Source organism: Lagenorhynchus albirostris, chromosome 5 (assembly GCF_949774975.1).
Source record: "Lagenorhynchus albirostris chromosome 5, mLagAlb1.1, whole genome shotgun sequence".
In the NCBI taxonomy this organism is placed as follows: domain Eukaryota; kingdom Metazoa; phylum Chordata; class Mammalia; order Artiodactyla; family Delphinidae; genus Lagenorhynchus; species Lagenorhynchus albirostris.
Window position 1 is genome coordinate 100,229,867 of NC_083099.1, and position 26,798 is coordinate 100,256,664.

Consider the following 26,798-nt stretch of genomic DNA (forward strand, 5'->3'; position numbering starts at 1 on the left):
GGATGTCACAAAGAAAGAAAACTACAGGCCAATATCACTGATGAACATAGATGCAAAAATCCTCAACAAAATACTAGCAAACAGAATCCAACAGCACATTAAACGGATCATACACCATGATCAAGTGGCGTTTATTCCAGAAATGCAAGGATTCTTCAGTATACGCAAATCAATCAACGTGACACACCATATTAACAAATTGAAGGAGAAAAACCATATGATCATCTCAATAGATGCAGAGAAAGCTTTCAACAAAATTCAACACCCATTTATGATAAAAACCCTGCAGAAAATAGGCAAAGAGGGAACTTTCCTCAACATAATAAAGGCCATATATGACAAACCCACAGCCAACATCGTCCTGAATGGTAAAAAACTGAAAGCATTTCCACTAAGATCAGGAACAAGACAAGGTTGCCCACTCTCACCACTATTATTCAACATAGTTTTGGAAGTTTTAGCTACAGCAATCAGAGAAGAAAAGGAAATAAAAGGAATCCAAATCGGAAAAGAAGAAGTAAAGCTGTCACTGTTTGCAGATGACATGATACTATACATAGAGAATCCTAAAGATGCTACCAGAAAACTACTAGAGCTAATCAATGCATTTGGTAAAGTAGCAGGATACAAAATTAATGCACAGAAATCTCTGGCATTCCTATACACTAAGGATGAAAAATCTGAAAGTGAAATCAAGAAAACACTCCCATTTACCATTGCAACAAAAAGAATAAAATACCTAGGAATAAACCTACCTAAGGAGACAAAAGACCTGTATGCAGAAAATTATAAGACACTGATGAAAGAAATTAAAGATGATACAAATAGATGGAGAGATATACCATGTTCTTGGATTGGAAGAATCAACATTGTGAAAATGACTCTACTACCCAAAGCAACCTGCAAATTCAATGCAATCCCTATCAAACTACCACTGGCATTTTTCACAGAACTAGAACAAAAATTTTCGCAATTTGTATGGAAACACAAAAGACCCCGAATAGCAAAAGTAATCTTGAGAACGAGAAAAGGAGCTGGAGGAATCAGGCTCCCTGACTTCAGACTATACTACAAAGCTACAGTAATCAAGACAGTATGGTACTGGCACAAAAACAGAAAGATCAATGGAACAGGATAGAAAGCTCAGAGATAAACCCACGCACATATGGACACCTTATCTTTGATAATGCTGGCAGTAATGTACAGTGGAGAAAGGACAGCCTCTTCAATAAGTGGTGCTGAGAAAACTGGATAGATACATGTAAAAGTATGAGATTAGATCACTCCCTAACACCATACACAAAAATAAGCTCAATATGGATTAAAGACCTAAATGTAAGGCCAGAAAGTATCAAACTCTTAGAGGAAAACATACGCAGAACACTCTATGACATAAATCACAGCAAGATCCTTTCTGACCCACCTCCTAGAGTAATGGAAATAAAAACAAAAATAAACAAATGGGACCTAATGAAACTTCAAAGCTTTTGCACAGCAAAGGAAACCATAAACAAGACCAAAAGACAACCCTCAGAATGGGAGAAAATATTTGCAAATGAAGCAACTGACAAAGGATTAATTTCCAAAATTTACAAGCAGCTCATGCAGCTCAATGACAAAAAAATAAACAACCCAATCCAAAAATGGGCAGAAGACCTAAATAGACATTTCTCCAAAAAAGATATACAGACTGCCAACAAACACATGAAAGAATGCTCAACATCATTAATCATTAGAGAAATGCAAATCAAAACTACAATGAGATATCATCTCACACCAGTCAGAATGGCCATCATCAAAAAATCTAGAAACAATAAATGCTGGAGAGGGTGTGGAGAAAAGGGAACCCTCTTGCACTGCTGGTGGGAATGTGAATTGGTTCAGCCACTATGGAGAACAGTATGGAGGTTCCTTAAAATACTACAAATAGTACTACCATATGACCCAGCAATCCCACTACTGGGCATATACCCTGAGAAAACCAAAATTCAAAAAGAGTCATGTACCAAAATGTTCACTGCAGCTCTATTTACAATAGCCCGGAGATGGAAACAACCTAAGTGCCCATCATCGGATGAATGGATAAAGAAGATGTGGCACATATATACAATGGAATATTACTCAGCCATAAAAAGAAACAAAATTGAGCTATTTGTAATGAGGTGGATAGACCTAGAGTTTGTCATACAGAGTGAAGTAAGTCAGAAAGAAAAAGACAAATACCGTATGCTAACACATATATATGGAATTTAAGAAGAAAAAAAAATGTGTCATGAAGAACCTAGGTGTAAGACAGGAATAAAGACACAGACCTACTGGAGAACGGACTTGAGGATATGGGAGGGGGGAGGGTGAGCTGTGACAGGGCGAGAGAGAGTCATGGACATATACACACAAACGTAAGGTAGATAGCTAGTGGGAAGCAGCCGCATGGTACAGGGATATCGGCTCGGTGCTTTGTGACCGCCTGGAGGGGTGGGATAGGGAGGGTGGGAGGGAGGGAGACGCAAGAGGGAAGAGATATGGGAACATATGTATAACTGATTCACTTTGTTAAAAAGCAGAAACTAACACACCATTGTAAAGCAATTATACCCCAATAAAGATGTTAAAAAAAATAAAGGATTCATGTAGAAACCTGAAAAAAAAAAAAAAAACTCTTAGGGCTTCCCTGGTGGCGCAGTGGTTGAGAGTCCGCCTGCCGATGCAGGGGACACGGGTTTGTGCCCCGGTCCAGGAGGATCCCACATGCTGCGGCGGAGCGGCTGGGCCCGTGAGCCATGGGCGCTGAGCCTGCGCGTCTGGAGCCTGTGCTCCACAACAGGAAAGGCCACAACAGTGAGAGGCCCGCGTACCGGAAAAAAAACCTCTTAGTGACATCTTCTGAAATATATTATAATAATAATAGATAACATTATGGAGACCTTAATATGTGCCAGACATTATCTGGAAGTCTTAGGTCTATTAGCTATTCACTACAATAAAGTCACAATGACTATAGGAAGTAGTTATTGCCTATTCTTGACCTTGTTTTGTGGATGCCAGGAAACCTTGAATATTCTCTTTTGCTTAAATGCTTTATCCAAACCCCCAGCAAATCCCATTGGCTCTATGTTCAAAATACATCACAGAATCTACCATTTTCCATCAGCTCAACTGCAACTATCCTAATCTAAGCCACCATCATCTCCTTACCTGGATTATTGCAAAAGCCTCCTGATTTCCCTGCATCCATCTGTACCTCACTATAGCCTCTTCTCAATACAACAACCAGAGCAATCCTTTTAAAACATAACCAGATTATGTTGTGCCTCTCCTCCAAACCCTACAATGGCTTTCTGTCTTACCCAGAGAAAATTCAAAGTCATTTCAGTGGCCTACAAGATCCTATCTCAGTGGTTTTCCAGCCTGGATGCATATTGGACTCAAATGAGGGAACTTTTAATAAATATTGATGCATGTGTCCCAGCCCAAGAAATTCTGCTTTAATTCATCTGGGGTGCAGTCTGGAACCTGGGATTGTTAAAAGCTCTCTAAATTGAATGATTATAATGCGTAGCCAAGGTTGAGGACCATTTCCCTCTAAGATTTGATCCCCTTTCTGCCTCCATCCACTCTCTGACTTCAGCTCCTACTGTCCTTCCCCATGCATACTCCATTCTAGCCATAATGATAGGGTGACTGCTATATTTTATCATCCCTACTGCAGAGTAAAAGGGTCATTATTAATAATTATAAAGAGATAATAGGCATGACTTAGCACTGACCTAGGAAAAACAAGCGTATAGTCATTGAGCATAAAGACTTACTTTGTTGTTCTACAGGTGTAAAATGCTCCCACCTCAGGGCACTGGCACTTTCTGTTTTTACTCCCTGGATTCTTTTCCCCCTCGTACCCACTTGGTTTGTTCCCTCACCTGCTTCCCATCTTTACTCACATGCCACTTTTCAATGAGACCTTCCCTGTCTACTCAACATCGAAACCCAACCTCACTTCCACTTCTACTTCTCCCGTTTTATTCTTCTCTACTATCTGATGTACCACGTATTTTGTTGAATTCTTTATTTCTCTTCCCACTAGATTTTTCATTTCTATTTTGATTGCTTCTGTATTCCAAGCTCCAGAATAGTGCCTGGCCTACTATAATTTGTCAACACATATTTGTGCAAAAAATGAATGATGAATGATTTATCAGCCGTTTAACACTGGGCCAGTTACCTAATTTGCTTTGCATCAGTTTCCTCATTGGTAAAGAGGGGATAATAGTAACACCTACCTCACAATGTGGTTGTAGGCACTAGGTGCTTACCTAGTGCTTACCATACTTAAGGCATGGGATTGGAATAATGCCTGACTCAGAGAGAGCACACATAAATGTTAGCTACATTAGTTAGTTAAAGATACTCATCTTTGTTTTTACTTTAGCTACTGACTCCTAGACCACACATGGAAATTGTCATCCCCGAAATTACCTCACTTCAGAAATCTTAAATGTCAATCTAAGGTGTTGGTAAACTGACTCTCTGAAGAAAAATAAAGCAAACAAGTTCTGATGTGTAGCATTTGCCAATTTCTGTGGTGTAAATACTCCCATCGTGGCCAGTTTCAAGGGACTACCTATTTAACAACCAGCTCCCCAAATTTCTGACTATTTAATCATCATCTCTTACAAGCTGGTATGATCTGGCTCTAACAAACCACTGCCAATATCTTACTTTCTGGCCATGTTCTTTTCCTTAGCTCTCCCACCTTCATACACAGCTATACTTGCTCTTCTACCTAATAAAGACTTCCAGTCCATAACGGCCTAATGGCCTCTTTATTTCGGCCTCTTTATTGCCTCCTTTGTCTAACCTGGCTTCACTGGTTGCTTACTTGAACTACCATCCCAATTCCCCTGTAGTACTCTTGTTCTATTGTACCTGTTCTACAAACAATAGCCTCTTTTATCTCCAGCCTTACATTGCGGAGGGGAGGGGAGCGGTCAGTTGTTCCTCTAGGAAATCACAGAAGTATGCATACCACTGCCAAAACACTCACGTTCTCTAGCATCACCTGGAAGTCAGCAGAACTAGTTAATCATTTTGTTTTCTCTAGGACCAAAGATGGGGATTGGCAGGAGTGGAGGAAGAGTGCCTGTAACGAATACAAATCATTGGGCCAGCAGTCCAGAAGATCCTCTCCCTGGCCACTTACATTGCATATCACTAAAAGCCTTGGTAAAGATTTTTAGCTGGTTACCCTTGCAGGGGTCCTGAAAACTCTGTGTTCTTGGAGTAGAACCTGATTCTGATGGTCCTGGTTTTTTTTTTGTTTTTTTTCTCATCAGCAATTTATCTTTTTAACTTCAGCAATTACTCTAAGCATTCACCTTCAATGAAGATTTGTCCTCAAACTCCCACATAAACTTTCTTCCTACTTTGCATAGAAATACAGTAGCATGAGGTATCATTTTCTTAAATTTAATGCATGTTCCTCATAAATCCCTCTAGATCCACAACACACAGCTCCTTCAAGTCTTGGAAAATGTGGAGGCTTCTGCTACTCAAAGTTAATCCTTCACCAGGGTCCTTGATTTTGTACCTTCCCATCTCCTGAGATATTTTGCCTTAGCAGTTTAACAGTATTTTCTTTGATTTCCTAGCCCTCAGTGTATAAATTGTCTAAATTATTTTCTATCTTAAAAAATGCCCTTGATTTTTCTTTTGGTCTACTAGCATCTGATTTATCTCTTGCCTTGCCATCTCACCCACTTTTCCCCTAAAAATTGGTCTCCACCTGCCAATTCTATTTATATTTTAGTCTCATTTTGCCCTCTACAGTCTGGCTTCTGCCTGGGCCCAACCCATTAAAACTGCTCTTGTTGAGATCTTGGAGGGCCACTTAAGAAAATGTCAAATGCCATAGATGTCTAGTCTCTGCCTTAGTCATAGATATCATATAGATGTCATAGTCTCTGTCTTCCAGAATTTCTCTGCTGCATTTAATACAACTGCTTGTTTGCTCCTGCCTGAAACGCTCTGTTCTCTTAGGTTTGGGATGCCATGGCCTCCTCTACCCCCTTGCTTGTCTTTTCACCTCTCATGGATGGAGATGCCATCCATGCCACTTCCTCAGGTTGGTATGCCACAGAGTTCCAACCTTGTTCAACTCCTTTCCTTGGTCTAACATTTCTTCTGGAAAATATCATGGTTTGGGTTTAATAACCACTTTTATTCTACTGACTCCCAAATCTTTAACTTTAGTCAAGATTTTCCTGTTGTGTTTCAGATATATCTTTCTAATTTTGTCTGGACGCTTTCACCGCATGTTCCATAGGCATCTCAAAGGTAACAAGACCCAAATTAAACTCATCATCTTCTTCCAATGACCAGCCCATCCTTTTCCTCCTCTGTATCTTTATTTCAGTTGGTAGCACTACCTTCCACATATTCCTCTTGCTCTCAAACATCCTTTCCTGAGTGTGTTTTTGGCTATGGTTTCCTTACTCAATCTGATTCTGTTTGCTTTTTGTCTTTATTAATTTCTCCAATGTTTTTCTTGTTATTATTTCTGGATGACACTTTCTCACTTGCTTATGTGATTGTGCTTTATAAGTAATGTATGTATATCTTTTTCTCTTATGTCAAAGGTTTAGAGGGCTTCCCTGGTGGCGCAGCGGTTGGCAGTCCGCCTGCTGATGCAGGGGACGTGGGTTCGTGCCCCGGTCCGGGAAGATCCCACATGCTGTGGAGCGGCTGGGCCCGTGAGCCATGGCCGCTGAGCCTGCGCGTCCAGAGCCTGTGCTCCGCAACGGGAGAGGCCACAACAGTGAGAGGCCCACGTACCGCAAAAAAAAAAAGGTTTTGAGATGGGAGCAGGATGCTGAACACAATATACCCTCTTGAACTGAAACCAGTGGTGTTGTATTTTTGTATAACTGAGTTTTGTGATATAATAAACAAATCCACATTCAACAAATGTTATAAAATAAAGGAATAAATTGTTTGTGCTTGACACATGATATCTCGAATTTTTAAAGTAATTTATAACTATTTTTATTTGGATTGCTAGTTAATATTGTTATAAAAATGGAGGTCCAAAGATTTAGGGATAAGCAGTTGCCAGGTAAGTGCCGCCACAAAAAGTGTTTATGAAATCCATATGTATAGATGGAGAGAGACTGTACAGGGATAATGGTCAAGACTGCATTCATTCACACTAGTGTATTTCCTTGGAAAAGTTAGGAAAACCTGCACATCAGTGAGGTCATATCTTCTGGGCAGTTAGGCTGATGCTCCGCTTGCTAAGTCAGGTTGCATTTTATTTTAAAATTTAAAACACATACATACTTATGTACCTACCCACTCCCTTTTCCCACACGTACGTGCACATATACACACACGTACACACTTACACACACACATACTTACTTAACCACGCCACACTCTCCCTGCTAATATATATCTGGAGGAATGTCCGCAAGGATCCAAACAATAGATTTATGAATTTGGTGCAATATCACAGCCAGCCAGCCACTGCTGCTGACACTAGATTGTAATCTTGTACTTCGTTTGCTACCACTCTGTCATATAGAACAGTGAATTGAAGTGATTTTCAAGTGGTGTGGGAGACCAAGGGAAATCTTTTCCAGCTCCAGTAAGCACAGAACGCTATTAATGAGCCATGGGTGGCTCCCCTACTGTGCCGTGCACTTAGCCACTTCCTCCTCTCCGTGCTAACAGAAGCTGCGATTATCAAATTCTGAAGCAGTAGTTTGAAAAATGACTTCGCTTTTCAGAATTTGTGGGATATATATATTTATATATTTTATTTCTGCTTGCCGTGGGGAGTTGAATATCTGCTATTGACCTAAAGTTTATAAAGCACTTTGAGCTTCTGGGATATAAGAGATATGATTACAAAGAAAGTAAGAATCCTATAGAAGAGTAAAAAGGGAGTATTGGCCCTATGTTTTTTTATCCCATTCATATGATTTTTATTTTAATAAGGAGGGGGACCCAAGACCCCATGGGAAGATGGTAGTGGACTTATAAGAAGTCATAAGTAATTTAATAAAAAGAATTCAAAGTGTATGAGAACATGGCTTTTGCATTCAGAGACTTGAGTTTCAATCCTCGCTCCACCCTTTACAATGTGTCAGCCATTATTCTATATGCTTTACAATAATAAACTCAATCCTTATAACAATTGTATGAGGTGGATACAGTTAATATTCCCACTTTAGAGATGAATAAACAGAGGCACAGAGAAGTTAGTCACTTGCTCAAGTCACAAGGTCACACAGCCAGTAAGTGGCAGAGCCAAGACGAACTGAGATAATATATGTTAAGATTCTCATAGTATTAGTAGTGGTAGCCACCATTATTTGAACATTTATTCTTTCCCAGACTGTATTATGTCTAACCTACGTGGTGCATAAGAGCTGAAAAATATTAGTTTTTAAATCTTAGATCATGAAACATACCACTTATAAGCATGTAGTAGGATGTTTTTAAGTAAATATTTTACTTATATTATCTTTTCTTTATAACATGTTTTAATTGATTGATGATTCAGCAGGATAAAAAGTATATCTGAAGCTAACATTTCTCTCCTAATTTGCTCGTGGCAGTCATTTGACCCATTTTTCAGCAGCAATTTAAATGAGTGTCTGTTACATTATTTGCCATTATATTCAGCTCTAGGATATAGTAGATTAAAAAATCCTATCTGAAGCGCCATTAGATAATAAGTCATTTTGATATGTATCTGATAAAAATTAGTTTCTGGATAAACATAATGGGAGGGCATAAGTATATATGCATTTCAAGTACTATAGGTGGTCCTAAAAAATTATCCTAAAGTAATTTAGCACATTTACAGGAGAAATGGATACAAGCTATAAAATAACATTCTGAGTATGGCTACAGAAAAGAACAAATAGTTCACGTCCCTAAACACCTATGAATTTCATTTTGCCTTAAAGAGCATACTCGGTTGAGGGTATGCATTCTGTGAAGAGTACTGCTCGATAATAACTCGACAATTTTGCTGAATTCAGCTTCTGGCATTGAATCTGGACATCAAGTCCAGTCACAGTATAAATATATTATCACTGCTAATATTGAGAGCAGTTGGAAGAAGAGGGCATGGGACCAAGAAAAATAAACGAAAATGAGATCAAGGGAGAGAGGTAAGATGCACACAGAACTTGTCCAAATAACACTGAGCAAAAAATGAAGTGAAGAAAGAATGCTTGAGATTGTTTATTGCCATAAAAAATGAAGAAAAACATATAACACATTTCAAATAGCAAAAGTCCAGTCATTTTATAGGTAAGAAAATTGGCTATGTCTCTGTAGGTAAATATATATTAAAGAATACAGTGACATGCACATATGTGACCTCTGCTGGGGATGCAAAATACTCTAGTGACTTTTCTAATATTTCTGTTTTTTCCAATATCAATGAATATTTTTGTAGCATACATTGGCTTTTTAAATGTTAAAAATATTATAAACACATTTTGAATTATAACTTCATGGTACCTTCTCAGCTGTATTATTCTGTACCACTATATAAAACAAATGATTTTTGTATATACCATACTTTCAAGGATAAGTCACTTAAAAAGAGTGCTTTAAAAATTTTTGTTCTAAAACAAATCTCAGCCAGAGTTTCATTCTTTCTCTTTTTGTTTTCTAAATAGTCAGCCAACGAACTTAAGAAGGACAAAGCTGATAAAATCCACTTTCTGATATGAACTTGAGTCATTATTGGTAAATATATATCAATTTAAAGGGTTCAGCATTATAGATAATGCATAAAATATCCTACTAAATAGTTAAATGTGATAAAGCAAAATGAAACTCAGTTGCTTCACACAGGCTATGTGAAGCTACTGAATTTCGTTTAATCTCTTTCTTTATAACATCATTTGAAAATATGTATATATTAATATGGCAAGTGAATTTATAGGAGAAATCAATTATATTCTCATGTGTATATATTCCCCCCATCCTCTTAGTAACACTCTAATGTATCACAGTATCAGAGAAACACACCCTAGAGAAAATCCTGCTATTCTTCATGGAAAAATCCATGAATAACATTATGCAAAAATTAATTTATGATAAATGTTTTAAATATAGAACTCAGAATAGCTTATTTAAATGCCATCAGAAAAGAACACCTCACCCGTAAAAAGGAGTCTAGGGATCCATTCTCCATATATTCCACCACAATCATTACTGGTCTGCCTGCAAAGAGAGCAAGAGAACACATAAGAATTACAGCAATTACAGAAATATGTGCTGCAGTTAGAGATTTCCAGCTGTGGCAGCTAAATTATTTGTATTTTATTAATAGGAACTTCATTTTCCAACACGCTTCTATAAACACATTAAACATACACATTTCTCCGTTTCTTTATAGCATTATTTCCTTTGAGTTCATAAAAAGAACATGAATTACAATATGAATTACTAAGTAATTAAGCACTTCCTTTTCTAAAGCCCTGCAATCACTTGTTCAGATTATGTTCTTTTTGTCCTGAGCTTTTCCTTAAAAGGCAATCAACAAGCTAAAGTCAGGGTTTAAGCAGTTACTATAGCTGCTTTGGCAGTTGTGGTACGTCTCCTCCAGTGATGCAGTTATTATGGCTGAATTACATTAGACCGGGCATTTCTGAAATATTCCTAAGGCAAAGCAGAAAGGAGAAATTCATGAATTCTCTTTAAGAAATTATAAACCATCAGTCATAGTCTACTTTTAAGGGCTTTTAAGTAGAAAAACGTCAGTAGATTGATGAATGCTACAAAGTTGGTGGGACCTGTAGTAGTTCTTGATCATCTCTTTATTGGACATAGATTAGATCAACAGAACAATGATGGTAGTACATGAAAAATAAGTAACTTCTGATTTCATAGTCTAGTGCAGAAGCTAAAATCAGAAACTGAACATCATTTATTTCTTTTTTATCATATCTATTTGCAATTGTTACAGTTCCCAATACACCTCTATTAGATAGAATATTTGACATAAGTAACTGATTTGTTTCAAAGAAAAGAATCTATTTGTTCTGCTCAATTGCCCGAGTTTAAAAGATAAAGTCTTTTTAGGGAGGGAAAATGATATTTACCTGAAATAAACATGTATGACATATTTACTTTTTACTTCTATATTTCTCGCTTCTCATTGGCATTTTTAGCAATTCAATCTGCACTGTGCACAGAGTTTTTCCTCATGAGCACAAAGAAGATCTGGAAAGAAATTATGTGTACCAGTGACGGAAATATTAGATCTCATATTGTAATTCATGTCCCTTTTATGAACCCAAAGCCTTGAGGGTTACAAAGGGTGGCTGGAACAAATTAGTACAATGTCTGCAAATGCTAGATTTTACATTTGAATCTGTATTTTAAAGAAAGATGTGGTAAAGGTTAAATGTAGCAATAAAGTTCCCAATTTATCATGCATAGAATTAGAACCCAAAGAAGTTTTCCATTTTGGCAGATTTCTATAATGTTCCTAAAAGTCATTAATTTCACCCAAATACAGATAAAAAAAAAACTATATCAGAAAATATTGAGGTCAAAGGAACTGTCAGCACTACTGTAGGCAGGGATCTAGAAGATCCGGGTTTTAAATCTGAAAGTTTGCCATGAAAGCTTTTATTTGGCCATGGGTTTCAGAGAGCTTGCAGACAGGAGCTTGATGCAAATGCTTGGTTAGCAAGGTAGGGAAAACTAAAAATTATGAGTCCACTATTCCGGTTTGAATGATAATGGATTATGGATGTTAAGGGGAAAATTTGGGTTATTACGATGACTGCCCAGGTTCTTTCATAATCACACCTTTCAATCTATCTTGACCGTTGATGTCAGAGAAACATATCTAGTTTTCTAAAAATATATTTTAAAATAAATAAAAATATATTAAAAAAACACCCTGACATTCCCTAGGAATACTATTATTATCCCTGTTACACAGATAGAGAAATTGAGGCATAGTAAATTAAACTACTTGCCCCAAATCAAATGGCTACTAAGTGTCTATCAAGCAGTCTGTCTCAGAGTTTAAGCTCTTAACCTTTATGCCAAAGGTGCCTCTCAGACACGATTTATAGATCAGAACCGTGCGGCCCATGCTGTTAGGCAATCCTCTCCAGTGATGGACCTCTTCTCTTCTAACTAACCTTATCATCTACTGCTTCATCAACTGTCAGTATCACCTATACTTACTCAATCCTGTCTCCTTCTGCCTTTCCTTTCGGTATTCCCCTGCCAGGATTATCTCGCAACTTGCTTCTTTCCCTAATCACACTCATATCTCCCTAGAATTTATACACTGCACCTCCTCCATGAAAGTCTCCCACAGCCATTTCCTATGGTTGCACTCCCATCACATCTACTGTCTGCATTATGAAATGTGTGCCTGGTTTTGTATTAGGTTGTTTTTTTCCCTCATCTTCCCACAGATGCTTTGTATCCCCATTCACTGGGTTTCTCAAGGTCATCTCCCATAGAGCTGAGCAGAGTAGGTGCTTCATAGAAACAAGATGATTTTTCTCATCAGTTTCACAATTCCTAACAGAGTAACACTGAAGTACTTCAGCAAGATTCTAATCTATGTGAATACAAAGTACTTTGAAATTAGTGTTATCTGTACCTCTTTGGGAGATACTTTATACAATCTTAAAATTCATCAGTGACAAGTTTCATCTTCTCATTAAAGATAGTAAAGAGTCAAAGGAAGACTCCCCCGGTTTCTTGTAAATTAAAAGTTTCACACCTGAGCTCTGAGTCTTTTGTATTTTGTTCAGTAGCATCATTTGAAAGCAAGTGTTATTAAACTAAGGAGTTATTTTTTTTGGAATATCGCTGGTATCTAACCTGTAATTTGTTTCCTAGTGGTTTTCTACAGGGAAGTTAGATACACTGTGAAGATTACAAGCTTACAGTCCATGATTACATTTTATAATCAAGAAAGTAGATAGGTATGAGGGAAATTATGAAAGTTAGGGTGATATTCTTCAAATATGTGGTTAGGTGTGAGAAGTCCATTGGTAACAGTGCTTTTTCTGTGTTATTTTTAAATATGTGAAAATTATATATTATACTTTTGCTCTTAGAAAATACATTTGGATGTGATTCTCTTTTTTTTATATTTTCAAAATATTTCAGCTTATTTCCATTTTTACAGTTTTAGCCAGTTACCCTAAGTGCCTCATGTCACAGGATTAGCCTAGTCTTTGCATTGTACTGGAGTCAATGCACAAGCTCCAGGATTCTTAAATGTTAGTCAAGTCTCAAAATCCCCAGATCTTTCTTAGAAGCCTCATCAGTTGAAGAGATCTTCAGAAATACTTTTACAAGTCACACGAAAAGTGAAATTCTTTGGTTTTCCTTCATGAATAGCCCAGATATTGTTATGGATATTTTAAACTGCATTAGAATCAAGGTTCGATAAGAAATCACTTATATTCTGAATGCAATGAATCACAAAATGCCATATCATCTTTTTCTGTTATAGAGAACAATAATTTTCTTTAACTGAGACTTTTATAGACTATTAACAAATGAATCTTTTTCAAATTTGCAGCTTCTCAATACTTATGATGATTTTGATTAGGTATTGAGAAAACAGATAATGATAAAGCTATTCTTGTGTTGTTGTTAAAGGAAACAAAAGAGAGGTATTCTTTAAATGTTCCAGGGAAATTCTGGGGAAAATATTTTGTGAGTGAAACAGTGCCCACCTTTTCTTGGCCTCAGAGAAGACTCTGAAAGGAGGTTACAGATTCAACATTTTCACGTAAGTAATGAGTTTGTGCTGGATGTAGTGTTTTGTATCAGTTTGGCAATTTCTAATGTGTAGTCAGTAATATCAAGAACCCAAACAAATCTCAACAACCCCCAAACTCTATCACAGATTTAAATCAATCTAGTTTATTTAATGTTATAACACGTCTATATTTTGTCTAATAGGTAACGAAATTTATGGCAATAATTTGAATTGACAGGTTGCCTGTATTTTCTTCCTCCCAAGTTGTAATTCAGGACTTTTTGAGCCAGTTATTTAATTTATTTCTACTCCCTGTTTCTGCTGTACTGATAGTGAATTATAATTATAATCTCAAATGGATTTCATAATAAATGAAATAGTTTTCTTATCCCTCTAAGGCATTCAAGAGATATGGATGACACAAATTTGAACAAATTTATATATTAAATAATTACTTTTATTCACAAGAAGTAAAATTGGAGGATTGTTTTCCTCTTAACACTGTTGCCTGATGATTATCAGATCATGTCCCAAATGAATCTTATTCTCAGTGAATTCAAATACAAACTTAAAAAGATTTCCCTTGAAACTTCTTTTCCTCCTCTATTTCTGTTTTGGTTAAGACACCACCATCCATCTAATTACCCAGGTTTGAAACCCTATTGTAATATTGGATTTCCCATTTAATCAAACCCTTATTAGTCCATAAGTTGTTAAGTGGTGCTGATTCTATACAAAACCTATCATCACTGTCCACATTCTGCCTTTGTTTTCTCTTGACGTATTACAATAATCGTTTACTGGTTGTACCTGTTAATGCTTGTATAATCATTATTTTAAACATTCAGTGATACAGCAGATATACATATTTAAATGCCTACTATGCATCAAGTACTCTTCTGGTTTCTGAAGAAACATCCCCAATCAATACAAGATCCTGCTCTCGTGGAGTGTATAGTGGAAAGGGGAATAGAAATAAGTAAACAATTACTATAAAGGACTAATGTCTCATCCCTCCTTTAAAGACTGCTTTACATATTGTATTGTTTTCTTCAGGATTAAGGTCTAAACTACTTGGCAATTACATTCCTTCACAATCTTTCCTCTACCTTTGTTTCCATGTCATCTTTTTTTTTTTTTTTTTGCGGTACGCGGGCCTCTCACTGTTGTGGCCTCTCCCGTTGTGGAGGACAGGCTCTGGACGCGCAGGCTCAGCGGCCATGGCTCACGGGTCAAGCCACTCCGCAGCACGTGGGATCTTCCCGGACCGGGGCACGAACGCGTGTCCCCTGCATCGGCAGGCGGACTCTCAACCACTGCGCCACCAGGGAAGCCCCCCCATGTCATCTTTTACAGCCCCAGTTCCCCACCTCCTGTTTTTCAAATTCTCTAGGGGACTCAGAATTCCCTAAGTACGACTTTACTTGGACCTTCCTCTTCTCTTTGGAAGACTGCCTTCTCACTGTCTTCATTTGGTAAAATCATATACTTACAAATAAAAAAAAGAACTTAAATACCATCTCCACGGTCAACTTTCCCATGAATCACTTTTTGTTTTAGGATGACTTTGATGGTTTACTTTTTCTTCCACTTACATCTTAAACAATTGTATAACACTTATTAGGTATGGCATTGATACTAACTACAAAGGTGTCTGCCTTCTCTAAAATGCTGCTGAGGTCAGGACTGGTGCTTAATTCTTCTCTGTAAGTTCACTAGCTACATATAGCACAGAGTGAGGCACAGAGGAGGTACTCAACTTAATTTTTTTTGACTGGAATGCCAGAAGGAACACACAAATAAAGATGTTTTCTAAGGATAATTCTAGCCCTAGGGCAGAGTTACTGAAATAACAGAATGGCAAATCAATAGACTTTAATCCTAAATTACTTGTACTATAAAATATATGGTTTTGAGGAAAAAAAACAATTCCAATTCTAGCTATGCTACCTGCATGATCTTGGGCAAGTTATTTTAGCTCTTTCAGTTTCTGCATCTATAAAATGAGGATAATATTACATACTATATGTGATTTTTCAAAGGAGTAGATGAAAAAACGTATAATTGACACAGAGTCTGGCAATAGTTGCCGCTCAAAAATGTTGGTGTACCTTTACTTTCTTTCCCTTTTGTGAGTAGTTATCTGCTTCCCCCTTCTTATTACAATTGTTCACTATGTAGAAAAAAATAGTTTTATAAAAATGGATCATCTACATATTTTATTGTACTTTGGTATTGACATAAAGATTCTTTTATATCTTATGGCAAAGTAAAAATAACTGCTATTTACATGTTTTATATGATACAGTTAATTCCCGGTTTTATCACTGAAATCCTTGTGTCCCAGGCAAATTGGGACGGTTTACTATCTTACACCTTGTGTGCTCAGCACAGTGCAGTTAGAAGATGTGGGATTAGAGTCAGGTCGCATGCTATTGAAGACTCTTCCACTTGGGGCAAGTGACCTTTCATAACTCACTTACCTCACTGCTTCAGTCTCCTCATTTGTACACTATATACATTCCTCATTTGTATATTTGTATATTTTTACATAATAATAATACCTCCTCCATCTCATGAGATAGAATAAGTCACTGTGGAGGAGGTGTTAATCCACCTTCTCCATTGAGTGAGGTGTGGGATTAAATGAGATAATGAGTTTACAACACAGAGAACAGTACCTGATACTATAAACGTCAAACCACCCAATAACAGCTTAAAGAACGAATGAGTAAATGTGAGTATTATATCTTACCTTACTGACTAGATGTTGAATCCTAAGCTAAGAAGTGTTTTTCAGAGTGAAGAAGGTTCATTACTGAAAATGACTAAGATCAATATATTTAGGAATTTTCCTGACTGTCTCAAAGGTCCACTTAAATTCTTTACACCTGAAATCAACAGGTTTGAAGTTGCTTTAAAGAACAAGATGGTTTCTCCTAGAGTAAAATAATCAAAACAGGTATTTTCTTACCATATTTTCTTACCATACTATAATATAGAGTTTCTTAGAAATAGCTTCTGTAGGAAGTAGATTCTTATTCCTATCTAAAAAGTCATCTTGTGTCTTCTGTACTCTATTTACAAATTTGGACCTCTACCAATATACCTTAGATTACTCTGGAATTGATTTTACCCTTAGAACTATTTGAAACCCCTAAATCTATATAATAATTATTGTTAATTTGGTTCCATGCTTTCTCTTAATTTCTTTATTTTGCTTCTTAAATTCAGAAGTGAGCCAAATAACCTTGGATTAATGCTGAAGAATAAATTATTTTATTCTGTGATAAAACAGCTGAGCAGAAATTAGGAGGGTTGATTTGCATTTATGAAAACAGTGGCACTTCTAGATTTGTTTTAGAGTAAATCTAAGATGTGAGGCTAAAGAAATGAAACATAATTTTCCTGACAGTTCCAGAAAGCAGTGGCATACCGTCTGTATCAATTAACTTCAGTAATATTCAGTACTGCACTTTTTCTACTGGAAATTACATACGGGCAAAAAGATTTCTCTTTAACTAGAAGTGTCTTGTTGGCAATGAAAGTTACTGCCAAAGATGCCTGATGTTAGACTGTGGTTTTCAACATAAGACACTAACCATATTGCAAAATTTTAATAACATATGAGTTTTTAAGAATGGCTTTCTTGATTTTTTTATTACATCCACATGTATAAAAGTAATATGTGATAATGATCAAATTAAAAGCACATGCATTGAAATTAGTTGATTTATGACTTTAGATTTCCAGTTATTATGAAAGAAATAATTGATTATACAATAATCTATAGTTTAATTACCACTAGGTAGCAATGAATAATGAACATATCAGAGAATTCTCATGACTTGAAATACTCTGAAATGTTCAAAACATAAACATGAAACAGGAAATATGTGCTAAGTTTTTCAAAACCACATTAAACTGCATGTCAAATAAATAATTTTATGCCGCTTTTGTTCTTGGTTTCTGTGAAAAATTTTTGTGTGGGTAATTAAAAAATAGATACTACATCTAAATCAGCACATATGTAATAATAACTGACTTAAAAAATAAGTTTTTCAGTGTGCCAGACATTGTTCTAAGGGCTTTACATGTGTTAACTCATTTAATCCTCACACCAACCCCTGTGGTGAGTATAGTCACTAGTTCAATTTAACAGATAAGATTACGGATGTACTGCGAGTTTAAGGAACTTGTCCAAGGATACACACTGGGCAATTGGCAGAACCAGGGCTCAAAGCCAGGCAATCTGGCTCCAGAGTCTGAACGCTTGTCCATCTTGTCATATCCCCAGATAATACTTGGGTCTCCATTAGTAATTTAGAGTACATGAAGCATTACCCCAAATCTCTGTGCCTCATCTTAGAAACACATCTGGGAAAGCCATTACGGACTGGGCATTGTGTTGCTGCCAAAGATGTTTTGTCCTTGAGAAGTTCAGGATTTTAAAGCTCCATAAAGCCTTATGATAATCTATATAAACAGGAAATGTGTGCTAAGGAAACTTGCTGGAATAGCCTTTAGATTTTGCTTTCCCCATCGCTTAAACATCAGTTTATGATAATGATCTTAAGTTTCCTATACAAAGGAATGTTTTCAGAAAGAGTCCTGAAGCTTTGGGAAGAAAGTGTCATATTTTCCAGTAGTGTTTCAAATGTTGTGCTTTACTTCTGGCTTCAAAAGTGTGTTGTGATTATATAAATGATCAAATATTCAGCCTTTTGGTCTTTTGTATTATTCACTAATCAAAAGAAAACCAACAGAAGATTTAAAAATCAAACAAACCTCTGGACAAGATATATTTAATCCTAACTGCATAGGTTATTTATGGTGAGATTTTAATTATAATGGAGAAAACATTGTTAAATGAATCATACATATGATGTAAATTAAACTACCAACTACAAAGGATTTAACTTTTTTGTTAATGTTCAATTTTGCTAAATACACTTTCTGTAAGACCTCTGTGAATAGCACTATGAAAAGTTAACATTGTGCCACAGGGCAACTTCCACTGTGCTTTGTCTTACAATGCAAAAGAATGAATGCTGAGATGAGATGTGTTTTACAACAGGTATGGTCTTTCCCCACCTTTCTTACGTTCTTAAGTGGCCCAGCAGCCCAGAAGGGCAAGCATGCTGCCCTATGAAAGAGCAAGAGGCATTTAAGCAGCTCAGTTTCTTATCATGTTTTCCAGTAAGGTGAAAACACACCAACACAACACTTCCAACCAACACAAAGATTAAATACTGACTCACATGGAGACTAAGCTTTAGCAAGCTGTGTAAAGTTTCTCTGAATTTTTCTTTGGGAGAAGACAATGGCTCCTGGATGAATCTTTTGAAAGTGTTGATAGTTTCTTTGAATAGGACGAAAATAGATGGTATAATTTGTAATAATAAAACATGAACGTCCCTAGCGGGTAGATATATGTTCTCAACTGAGAATTTAAATTGTCATATATATAAAGTCTGGATTTTTAAGATTCAAACTTACTGAAATGATCTTTAGATAAAAGAAACATTTATGCTAGTAAGAAAGAAGAGCGAAAGTCAAAGGCTAAAACTATTTATGGAATCTGAAAATAGGAAAGTAAAAAGAACTAGTAAAAAGAATCTGGAGATTACTTAAAGGCTCTTTTAAGATTTTTCATGTCTTTCTGGTAGGAAACAAATAGAAATTCTCTGTAAATGTTTGGGAGCTTGATATCAAATGCATCCTGCTGCTTTGTTTCCTTTTTTCTTTTAAATGCACTATCAGTCTTACATAAAGATGCTGCTGTTCACGATGTCTTAAAACATAACTTTATATATAGAACACTGAGTTTTTAATAATCTGAAATTCTTCATTGATGGACTTCAGGGTGTCCAGAGATCTCCTGAAATTGTATACAAACATTTATTTATATGATCATATGTCCATTTTCTTGGAAAGGAGAGTCTATGTTATTTTTGGCCAAGAAACAAAGTATAATCCATAAGGAATCTGAGTCTATGACCTGTACCACAACATCATGACCGTCGGTCCATAGGAGCCCTTAAACTCATAGACCCTGCAACTGATTAAAGTTTTTATAAACTGAATGATACTTGAAGGTTCAAATTACACCTTCATTTTGTATGTGTTTTTCCAAATGATATCTTCAAGTTGTCTTAAATTTAGGTTTTAATTCTTTTCTAACCTCTTGTGTATTTCTCCTCAAGTAAGCCAAAGAACCAAAAGATGATACACATCTCTTTGGAATTCACTGACTTTTAAGCAACAGAGGAAGCAGACTGAACACAATCTTAATGTTATCCGGCTAGCCCTTCTTGCACTGGTTTTGGAATCTACCAATATATGCCCCAAAGCGTTTTTAAGTAACTTTAACCTAGCAACAATAGTGTCGCAAATACTTGAAGGGGGTTGTTTATGGGTGTATAACTAGAAATACAGTCACTCATGTCACCTTCCTTGTGCTTCTGTTGGCTGGGTATGTTCCCTTTGTCATTTTATCAGTGACCGTCTCTTCTCTATGCCTTTCCACAGGCCTGAAATAGAATAATCTTGGGTTCCTGTCTGACCCTGCTTCAGAGTCCCTACCCTAGTTTTCAAATAGTTGCAGTTTACAGGATTTCCTTCTGAAGTCTGCAGCTGAACAAACTTTCAAGGAGAAGAGTTCTCCAGGAGACACAACTGTGCAGATGAGTATCGGGTAGGGCTTACTGGGGCTTGAAATCACACAAATGGCAAGGAATAAAGAAACCAGGAGTTAAGAATTGAGATGAAGGTTTCTCTTTTCACCACAGCTTACATTTTGAATCATTTATTCAGGACCTTACTTCGCACACTTAATCCAGTTTATCCTATTCCTATTATAATTAGTTTTTGGTTTAAGCAGGTACACACAAAAACACTCATTTACGCACATCTTATTCAGGGTAATTGGCAACAATTTCAGCTGCAGAAATATATAAAATATACACCCTTCAATCAAAGAAGAGTCTTTTTTTTCCCTGAAGACCTCTTACTTAAAAAGTAAACCAAAATCTTATCTTTTATGTATATTTATTACAACAGTATTTGTTAAAGATAAAATAAAGCAAATTGCCATATATACTACAGAAAAATTTAAAAAGAATAATTATCCTCAGGAGAACTTTAGCAAGCAGAAATGCTGTCAAAAGTGATGAATTTTGAAACGCCCAATTGTAGATTGAAAACAAAGTTACTGACTTTTCTTTTAGGATGCCTGAACATACAAAGAAATGAAATGGTTTACTTTGATTTTTCTGAACTGCAGTTTGATTGTATTTAAAAGGTATATACTTTTCCACTGTTGATTTCCCTTGGCAAACTGAGTTCATGTGAGTTTTCCTTAACTCATTTTATATTCCTTCAAAGTCTGCCATCCAGTCTTTTTACTTATTTATTTATTTTTTTTACATCTTTATTGGAGCATAATTGCTTTACAATGGTGTGTTAGTTTCTGCTTTATAACAAAGTGAACCAGCTATACATATACATATGTTCCCATATCTCTTCCCTCTTGCGTCTCCCTCCCTCCCACCCTCCCTATCCCACCCCTCCAGGCGGTCACAAAGCACCGAGCTGATCTCCCTGTGCTATGCGGCTGCTTCCCACTAGCTATCTAATGTATTTGCATTATTGCTTTTCTGCAGTCCTCTATATGCATCAAGATATGATAATATTATGCTCACTAGATCCTAGATTCTCTGCAGCTTCAACCTTATTTATTTTTCCTGGCTTATTTCTAATATCTAAACTATACGCCTTCTCAATAAAAAAATTTTTTGACTGGATAATAGTGCATGCAATATTTGCCCAGACTCCATATCAGATAGGGTTTCACATGAAATATGGAAAGGAAAATACTGATAATCATTGTTAATAGACTTTGAAGACATTTTAATATTGGCTTAGCACTGTAACTCCTTTGCTATAGAAATGGCCTAGTTGGATCTGTTACTGGTTTATAGAAAACTGGATTGTGAATTCATATCTTAACATTACTAGTCAGGGGGACAGTAATGAGGATATGAAATAGTCTGGCTACTTAAGTATAAGGCTCATTCAAATCTCTTTGCTAAGGTAAAAATAAATAAACAATATTAAACATGACTATTAAATAATCATATACCTAGTAATTGCAAATCTGATTTTTGAGTCCCCATGTGTTCACATTTATTTTTAAACTGATTCAGAGTAAGCAGTGAGGAAGTCTCACAAAATTGACAAAGCAAGAAGGTGAAGAGAGCTATTTACCCCATCTTTGCCATTTACCTTGAACCTAACACATGGCATGCAACAGAGAGCAGCTCAGGTAAAAATGTCAAAAGAGGTGTTTTATATATAGCATTATATTTAAAGCATAGGTAGACAAACCAAGATGGTGTTTCAGAAGAACATCTCCTCAACAATTAAAGAGCTTCCAAGACTAACCACAAAGGAAGTATTAGGAAGACCTTCAACATTGATTTTTATTTTTAGAATTTATCTATTTCTATATCCCACATGCTGCCGGTTTCCTATGTTTTCTCCTTTGTAGGCTTTGCTTATAACTGAAAAAGCTTCTTAGTTTAAGGCATATATCTGAGTTTGGCCTAGAATCTAATCTATACATATGAATTACTTCAGTAATGAAAAATATTATGAAGTCTTCCACAACTGACAGAAAACTGCTAGAAAAATGTAAGGTAGAATTTTTGATCTAATCATACTCATCCTAAGATGTTACTTTCTGAGTATAATGAATATGCCTTTATATTTTATAAATAAGTCTAGTTTTCAAGACACATTGTAATGTTTGGATCTTATGTAAATGTAAGATATCACACGATGTCAGATAGTTATTGCTGTGAAGTAACAGGGAAGACTGGACCAGTGCAACTTCCATATATTATTACACCATCATTATCAGTGCATAATTGTTTCTCAATGCCTTTATTACTCTGATTTTCTTTGTTTATGGTAAGCATATAAGCCACTAAACGTGTAAAGGCAAAGGTGTCATAAGATAAGTCATCAGTCTAAGACCCTATGTATAATCAATACTCTATGGCATATAAAATGTTCTACCCCTTTCAAATACTCTTTGATTATAGAAATAAATCAAAGAAATAACTAGATGGAGCAAAGAGAGCAAGCTTATTTTAGGGTATATACCTGATAACATATTTCCAAGAGGGACATTAATTCTTTTCAAGGAGGTAGAATTTAATAGGGAAGAATACAATGGAGAAGAGTTTGATTCAAAAAATATAATTTCACTTATGTCTTTCTAATTTCTCCTTTCTTTCTCCATCCTCTTTGCTTCTCTCAGCTCCCCTCCCCACTCTTCCTGCCTTCTCTCTCCTGAGATTTTCCTACATTGGATGACTACTATTTGAAAAGCATTGCAATAAATATATGAATATACTTGCTATTCAACTTTCAGCCAATTACTTCCTGGTATTTTTCTCTATTTGAAACTAAGAATAATAACCCTTTACTATGACCTTTCTAGAAATGTAAAAGGTCATATAAATAATTGACAACCATTACATAAATACTGATTTCAGGCTTGTCTGCTTTCTGGTTCTCCTGATTCAGTGATTCTCTTATTATTGCAGTTAGTGTAAAAATACATACTGCAAAAATATTGCTCCTTGATAGCACAGTGTGACATGAATGCAAAGAAACTATTTTATATAAGACATAATCATGTATCTCATTTAAATTTGATTAAGGAAGTAACTGGGAACTAAATTAGCACCATCATTAGAACAGATTTTGTGATTCCTTGAATGACATAGCAAATGTCTTATGAGACCCTAAAAGTACTGTAACATATAAACAATTGGTAGAAAGCAAATTAATTTCTGCCCAGTAGGCATCAACTTTTGGCCAGCTTTTTAAGGTACCATGATACAGGTCAAGGAAGGAAGTGCTTTCTGCTCTCAAATTGATGTCCTAAACCTGAAGAGTCACTCAGCTATTAGGTGGCAAAGAAATACTTTAGGGTTCTTTTTTTTTAATATGAAATAATAAAAACTTCTCATATCATTGCTTCATTCCTCTTCATACAAAATATAAAGAGAATTCTTGGGAAATAAGCTATAGTTGAATGGAAGAGGATAAAAAATCACCTTAGAAATCATAGCAGTGGTTACTGAAAAGTACCAGAGAAAGTGTACAGGGATCACTTATCAAAGTGATATAAGCCAGAAAAAGTGAGTTGAGTTAATTTCAGTTTGAGGGAACAAGTTTAGATCTATACATTTTTTATGAAGCAATTGCTTTACACCTGATTTGTATTTAAGTCATGGAAACTTAACTGGGTTTTCTTTCCCATGAAGGTTGGAGGCAAATCTGGCTTAAAGCCTAGAAGAAGAGGGCGCTAGATGTTCTTTTAGATCCCTCTCTCGGGAAAGTTGTTTTGTGTCTGTGTTATAGAAACACCATCTTACTTCTATCAGGCTCAGTGGCTAAATGACAAGGGCTGTCATTTTTACCAGTGATGTTGAATAATTCAAGTCACTACTGATTTGTAATGTCATTTCTGCCAAATATACCTAAATCTACCAAGATTTGTCATTAAACTACAAATCGTCTGTTCATCTCTTCAATTCCAGTCACTGAAATATTAATAGACATGAATGCTATATTTTTATATTTGCAGTTAATTCTGAGAGCTCAGTTTATATAGATTTTTATTTCCATTTTTTTGCAACACGACCATCACTACTACCACCAAAAATAAAATTCGTGTGCAACTGATACCATTTTTTTTCTCCTAGGGAGAAAAAAGGTGGCATAACACTCATTAGAATTAAAATTGCTAGTTTTTCTTTCATATAATTTTGGTTCCTACTTATCAGTGGCATTGCTGGCTACAAAGTCTGCAACCACTTTAGTAATTATCCAACGATAAAACCAAATGACGCTAAAGCATATTTATGGTTGTTACTTTTTGGATGTTATAACTAAGTAAGCAAGGGTAACTGAAAGGCAAAAGAAAAAATGTCAGTGTAATAATTTTAGGCTTTGATGGCATAATTTTTCTAAGAAAAACAAGAAATGTGCATGATGGGATTTTGTTTCCATTGTATTCCTTAGTTTTTCAAATGTTTCCATTATTCTGCTGTCTGGGCCAGCCCTCCTGAAAATATTGGTGTCATTACCACAATTTGTAGCATAAGTATTAACTGTGATAAGAAACACAAGAATTATGATAAAAACTCCAAGAATCAATATCCTAATTCCATCTTGCTAAACATATAAAATATAAACTGGATTTGCATGCCTCAGGTACCAGGGAGGAAGACAGCTGGATATTTACAAAATGACAAGAGTAAAATAATTTATGATTATAATAATACCAAGAATAATACACAAAGTGATTTACTAAACTTTGCAATTTCATTTTAAAATGCTCAATATCCTTTATTGTGTTTCTCCTCATTGATAAAATATGGCTTTGGTCAGATTGATATTTTTGGGGGAAACTGCATGTTAATTTTCTTTCTCAAAAATTTCTTCCAAATTTGCTACTTTCTGGCCTTTTTTCAAATAATTTTTCTTTAGTGAAATGGAACTTTAAATCTCTGTAAACTTACTCAGATATAAAATTACTTTTTCAGTTAATAACACTCAGTTTTAAATTCTTTTTTCTAGCCAGTTCCAAGTGGTAAAGTGGCTTAAATTCATCCCTGTTTTATTCTTGAGTTACAAATTTGGGACCTGGTCTCTAGTTTTTATTTATGACAAAACTTTCCTAGAAGAGGCAGCACTATGCTGATTGGGTGCTCAGTTTACAGATCCTTCTTCTACTTCCTTTATATTATTTTCAGAGCATTAGGTATCACAAATGTGGTTCCTGCATTTTAAAAAGTCACTTGCATTTCTGTTCAACAATATATTTTAGAAATATTTATTTCTGTATTGTTCTGTCAGTTGTAAGCACAGTCCTACTGCTGTATATGGTGGCAGAAAAATTCACCTGAAATACCTACCAGCAGGAATCCTGGGGGGCAAAGATCCTCTCCCTGGCACTGGATGCGGGGCCTGGAGGCTATTTAAAAACCCTGCCCTCAGGAAGCTGGGGCAAAACGTTTCCACCCCAATGGCCGGGAAGGATCCTTTTAAGAGATAAAAATTGACATTAATCAAAAAGTATTCTTTGTGGAAAAGTTGTTGATCATTTAATTGGAACAAACCTATAATCAACAAAGAAATCAAACCTTACAAGGAAGCTATGAAATTAAAAGGAATGGAATGCATTTTTATTCACAAATTTAAGAAATAAACCTAGTTTTTTGAAAAGAAAGTTACTCTTAACTAGTTACAATTAAAGAGGGTTTAGAAGCATCAGAATGCTAAGATGAAATTTCTAAATCTACATTTGACAGAATATATACAGAATTCATCTCTACATGAGCTAAAGATACCCAGAAAATAGCCACGATAGGATCTGGGATTTGTACTGCACTAGAAGAAGCAGTGATTTACTTTAGGTGTATCAGTAAGAGAGCTTAAAATGAGGAAAGCTTCTATGCCACACAGTAATTACACGTTTTTGAAATAGTGGTAAGAAAAACAACATACACATTTCTTAATTTGCTTCACTTTTCTATTAGGGACAAGACATGAGAGTTTGCAAAGGTAGAACCACGTGCTTTTTCATTTTTAAGAAGGCTATTGAGAGAGAAGCAAAAAAAAAAAAGTAAACTACTTGGACGCTTATCCATAAAATAATATAATGAATCACAGAATAAAAGAATATCAGAGCTGAAAAGGACTTTAGAGATCATCCAGTCAAAAAAATCTGGTTTTTTTGAGACCAGCAAACTGAGTCGGGGAAGTGATTATCACATGGCTGGTGGACTCCCAGTACAAAGTCTTTCCACTATAGATTAAAAATAAATGAGTCATTTCCTATATGGGAGATTGAGATCCCCTGAATACGAGTTAGAAACTTAGCACTTTGGAATAGCGGCATTACATTTCGGTGTCTCAGTGACCTGAAAGCTACTAAAATCATTCAGAA

At 35.8% G+C, this 26,798-nt stretch overlaps 1 protein-coding gene across 2 annotated transcripts in view; it reads right to left on the reverse strand.

Annotated features, from left to right (window-relative positions):
• Nucleotides 1–26,798, reverse strand: part of EPHA6 (EPH receptor A6) — an 874,905-nt gene that overhangs the window by 137,212 nt on the left and 710,895 nt on the right. For both annotated transcript variants that reach the window (XM_060149381.1, XM_060149380.1), the window contains 2 exons: nt 25,765–25,890; nt 10,181–10,242 (listed from right to left, as the gene is read on the reverse strand). In XM_060149381.1, coding sequence (XP_060005364.1) covers nt 10,181–10,242; nt 25,765–25,890 — 188 coding nt within the window. The remainder of the gene's footprint in view (nt 1–10,180; nt 10,243–25,764; nt 25,891–26,798) is intronic.